The 4,590-nt window shown below is 33.6% G+C and overlaps 1 protein-coding gene across 1 annotated transcript; it reads right to left on the bottom strand.

Moving 5' to 3' along the window:
- Positions 1-2,641: 2,641 nt before the first annotated feature.
- LOC132067148 (probable BOI-related E3 ubiquitin-protein ligase 3) lies at positions 2,642-4,528 on the bottom strand. Its single transcript, XM_059460294.1, has one exon. The coding sequence runs from the start codon at positions 3,262-3,264 to the stop codon at positions 2,776-2,778; it is 489 nt and encodes a 162-aa protein (XP_059316277.1). The 5' UTR covers positions 3,265-4,528; the 3' UTR covers positions 2,642-2,775.
- Positions 4,529-4,590: the final 62 nt, after the last annotated feature.

Here is a 4,590-nt window from a genome sequence, read left to right as displayed (position 1 = left end):
AAAGCACGAATTTTTATAATACACTCCGTCCGTTCATTTTTATTTATCCACTATACTAAAATAGATGTCTACTTTTACATGTAAGTTGTATTGTTTGAAAGCCCAAGATATAATTTAACATTTTATAGCTACTTTACCCTCATTATTAAGTACTCAAATTCATTTCTCATTTTATTTATTGCTTATTAAGAGTGTCCCAAGTTAAATATAGACTAAACATGGACGAAGGGAGTAATCAACAAAAGAAATTATAAAAAAATTGACTTTTGATCTCAATCCAAAATTTTCATTGAGGCCCCAGCTTTTCGATTAAATACTCACAAATTTGACATTAGAGAAATGCTTAATTTAAGAGATTTTGAAGTTTTTATTTTGTGTGTTCTCACTAGAGATCACAGATAAAATAATAGAATAGAGGAAAGATAATATAAATAATAAAAAGATAAATAAAAAATTGGGAGAGTTGAAAAGGGAAATGACTGGTACAAATGAACTAAAAAGCATAAAAAGAAACGGGAGTCGGAAAATGTTCAAGATAGATTCAAACTTGTGTCTACCGTGGCCCATGGCACCTTTATCTAATTTGCGACTGGGGGTGGCATGATCAAATATTTAATTTAGTTTAAGCAAATTGCAACATAAATATATAAAAAATTTATTAATCTAGAGAGTGCCATGCCACCCCCATTCTAAAGGGTGAATCCGCCCCTGCATCTAATATTGGATAAATAAAGAATATATATTTTTCTGAATAAACAGTTAGTCTGTTTTGATAAAATGAGGAGAGCTTTTCTTCAAATATTTGGTCACTTTAAGTTCTATACTTAATGGTTAAGCAAACCAAGAGCCCGTTTGGATTAGCTGGAAAAAAAAATGAAGTACTTTTTAAGTCTTTGAAAGTTATTTTATAAATAAGCAATTACGTGTTTGGATAAAAGTGCTTAAAGGATTTTTGGAGGTAAGGGTAGTATTGGAATTAACATAAAATATGAGGGATAAAAGGGTAAAGTTGTTGGTCAAACCAAAATGACTTTTAAGTCCAAAAAAAAAATAAGTTGGGGTTGAGCAGCTTTTTAATTTTGACTTATTTTAAGCACTTTTTAACTTAATTTAAGCTGTTTTTTATTTTACCAAACACCCAAATAAGTTAAAAAATGGCTTATAAGCTGGTTTGACCATTTATAAGCCAATCCAAACGGGCTTTAAATAATGGGGTAATATTGGATTTTAAGCTAGCGAACTTAGCCATCAAAAGTCGAACAAAACCAATCACATCTGAAATTCATTGCGGTAGTTAACTTAATATGGGATTTAAGTTATATATGTTGATATAAATAAAAGTTTCTATACGATTAGTATAGTTTAACATATTATAACGAGTTAGCTATCTTTTTTGTAGAATACTAATATATAATTATCATAAGGATTATCTGTAATTATCTTAATGATGAACAAATGGTATAAATATTTTTACACGTTAGTGCATTTCTTAAAGCTCTTTATATTCTATTTTGGTTGATGTAAGGTCGACAAGATTAGAAAAATATTAATCAACCTACCCATCAGAATAGTGGGTCTCATTGACTCCAACTTTCATCATACATAAATTTCACGGCAACAATTTGAGAACATGCCAAATATGAAATAATTCTTGGTAAACATGGCATCTTTCAAGGCAACAAATGTTTGTAAAGCAACGTTGACAGTTAATTCTAACCACTCAAGCAAAGCATTTTATCCTAAATTATATATGCAATTAATCAAAACAAAATGCAAATCTTTTTTAAACTAGGTTTAAAAATTCTTTCAAGTAGGGCAGAACATAATTGGAATTGGTCATGTCCATGCCCTAAGTTAAATGTACTTGAATCAAACCTCTAGGTTCACTTCCTATCAAAATAATTTTATTTTCATTTGTTGATTAATTACTAGTCTCTGTTCACATCTCTTTTTCATTTCAATATTATACTAGTTCAAAAGATTGAATAATCTAAAGAGAAACCCTGTTTTATTTGCTCTCTTTATGGTGCCCACATGTTTCGCACATTTGGTAGACACATTTAAGGCTTAATTCCTCTAATACAAATGATATGACCAAATGAAATATTGTAATTGTAAGCAAACCTGCAATTATCACTCTACATTTCATAGTAAAAGACGCTAAATATTGTTTCAACAAATTTCAAGGGATTCATAGGTACCAACTTATTGTTCAACTGCTTTAGGAGTTTTGGGAATTCAATAAAGGAGTAACTTTATGCACTGAACGTACATTTTTTCTGGTTATGTCCACTAGTTAACGTTGGGTTTTGAAATTGAAAAGATCTTGTATGAACAATCTAAAGACGTGAACAACTTTTAACAAAACACATGGCATTTCAATAACTAATATAATCTTTGGTTGCAAAGGGCAAACACAGTCCTCAAATGCACCAACTTATTACTACTTCTGCCACTGTTTAATAGGTAGTATCTCTGAGGATTAATATTTTTTTATGACTGATATTTCTGAGGATGAATATTAATTTCTATTTAGCGAAATGTGATCCACTGCTGTATAATGCAAATCAAATTTTGAAAAGAAACACAAATATTTCCACAAAAGAACCACTGGAATAGAAAATAAATGGCCAAATCCTAATTAAGAATCAAGAAGAACCGTGATAGTTAAACCCCAATTTCAAGAAATTGATTCTGTACAGTAAATAGAGAAAGTAAATCCACAATGCTGTATGAGATTATTTCTTCTGCCTTGAGAGTTAATTTGTTCACATTTCAAGACAAGAACACCTCAACACTAGCAGTTGTCATCAACTGGCAGATAGGACATACATTAACTAATCCTTCACAATCTTTACATAAACACAAGTGTCTACAAGGCATCAATAAGATGGATACCTCCTTCAATTTGCATACCTTGCAGATAATGGCTTTTTTCGTCGATGTACACTTACCAGAACCGCTAGGGATGCTGAGCCAATTGTTCGGGTCAATGCAGGACACAGCATCATCTAGCTCATTGTCTCCGGTCCCTTCTTTTCCTTGTTCAGCAGATTGCATCGCTTGCTGAAGGTTCGTTCTTAATGTGATCACTAAAGATTCGTTACACTTAGCTCTGTAACACCAATTTTGTGCCTCTGCTGTAACTTGCTTCATCCGTTCGACTAGTTCTCTGTTCTTCCGATTTATGTTCTCTAACTCAATATCCTTCTCTTGCAACTTCGTGCCAACATTTTTCTCGACTGCAGTCAGTAAAGAAGCCATATGTCTCTGTTTTATGTCTCTGACACCTCTAGCCCAAGTTTCTTCCTGTAAAAGGCAGAAATCAATTAGCAATCATCAAATTAACTTTGAAAAAGCATTACACCCCTATTTTAGTGAGAATAATCCTATTTAATGTCAATAGAGATTAGAAGTTTTGACGATATCAGACCAAATACATTGAATCAATTTATGTCAAATACATAGATAGCCCCTCAAACTTAGCTAGATTTTTCATCTAGACACCTCAACTGAGAAGGTGACCTACTGGACACTCGAACTATATTCAAAATGCCAACTAAACACCTCCCGCTGAAATGGCACAGTGTGAACCTCACTTGGAATTGAGTGAGTGGATGGACTTCTTTTTTTGAGTGGATGGACTGACTAATGCTGGAATGGCTACAAAGTACCGAACATCTTCTTCTCTCTCCACACCCATCTCCTTCTTCCTCCATTCCCTTTTAATTCCATCATTTTTACCATCTTCTTCTCCAAATGTCAGAATTGATGACAGTAATAACCGCTTAGAGAAAGCGAGCTAAAGCGTATTTTACAATGCATGTGTGCATCAATCTTCGACAGAAAAGAGGTGATTAAGTGGGTTAGAACCACCAACCTCTCTAACCCGGAACAGTAGTTCTAAGAGTGTTTAAAATCTGTTTGTGAACAACTCGTTATAAACTATAAGAATGGAAAATAATTTAGTCGTAGTAGAAGCTTCAACGTGAAAAACCTTCCAAACTTTGTTCGATCTCATTTCATTAAAATGAATTAAATAAATGCTCTCTCTTCTCTCTCCATGCAAAACCCTAATAGAGAGTAAACCCTAGTGTCATGATGGTGGCCGGCGGCCAGCCACCACTGGTGGTTGGTCATGATATTGCTTCTTCATCTCAATTTCCTCCATTAAATCCCTCATCCACGAATACAAATCCTTCTATAGTAGAGAACATGAGTAAAACCCTAGACAAAACCCTAACGTATGCCAATCTTGTTAACATGCAGCCGCTGGATTTGTCCATGCACACGACCAAAGTTGATGTTCAACCCATAGAGATCAAGCCTGTAGTGACAAAAGATGGAAAGAAAGTGGTTACTTGGACAGAGGATGAAGTATTACGTATGAATTCCATTGAAGAACTTGATTATGCAGTGGTGGGAAAGTTTTCTCATGGCTGGCCTGAACTTGAAGAATTGAGAGTTCAAATTCCTAAACAATTAAAGGAGATTGTAGGGTTGGTTTGTTTAGGCATCGTCATATTTTGATGCGATTGGAGAGACTGGAAGATTTTATCACTATGACATCTAAAGGTGTTCATAACATTC

The sequence above is a fragment of the Lycium ferocissimum genome, chromosome 8, assembly GCF_029784015.1.
Source record: "Lycium ferocissimum isolate CSIRO_LF1 chromosome 8, AGI_CSIRO_Lferr_CH_V1, whole genome shotgun sequence".
NCBI lineage: Eukaryota > Viridiplantae > Streptophyta > Magnoliopsida > Solanales > Solanaceae > Lycium > Lycium ferocissimum.
Note: the sequence above shows the minus strand (reverse complement) of the source record. Positions and strands in the feature narration are given on the sequence as shown.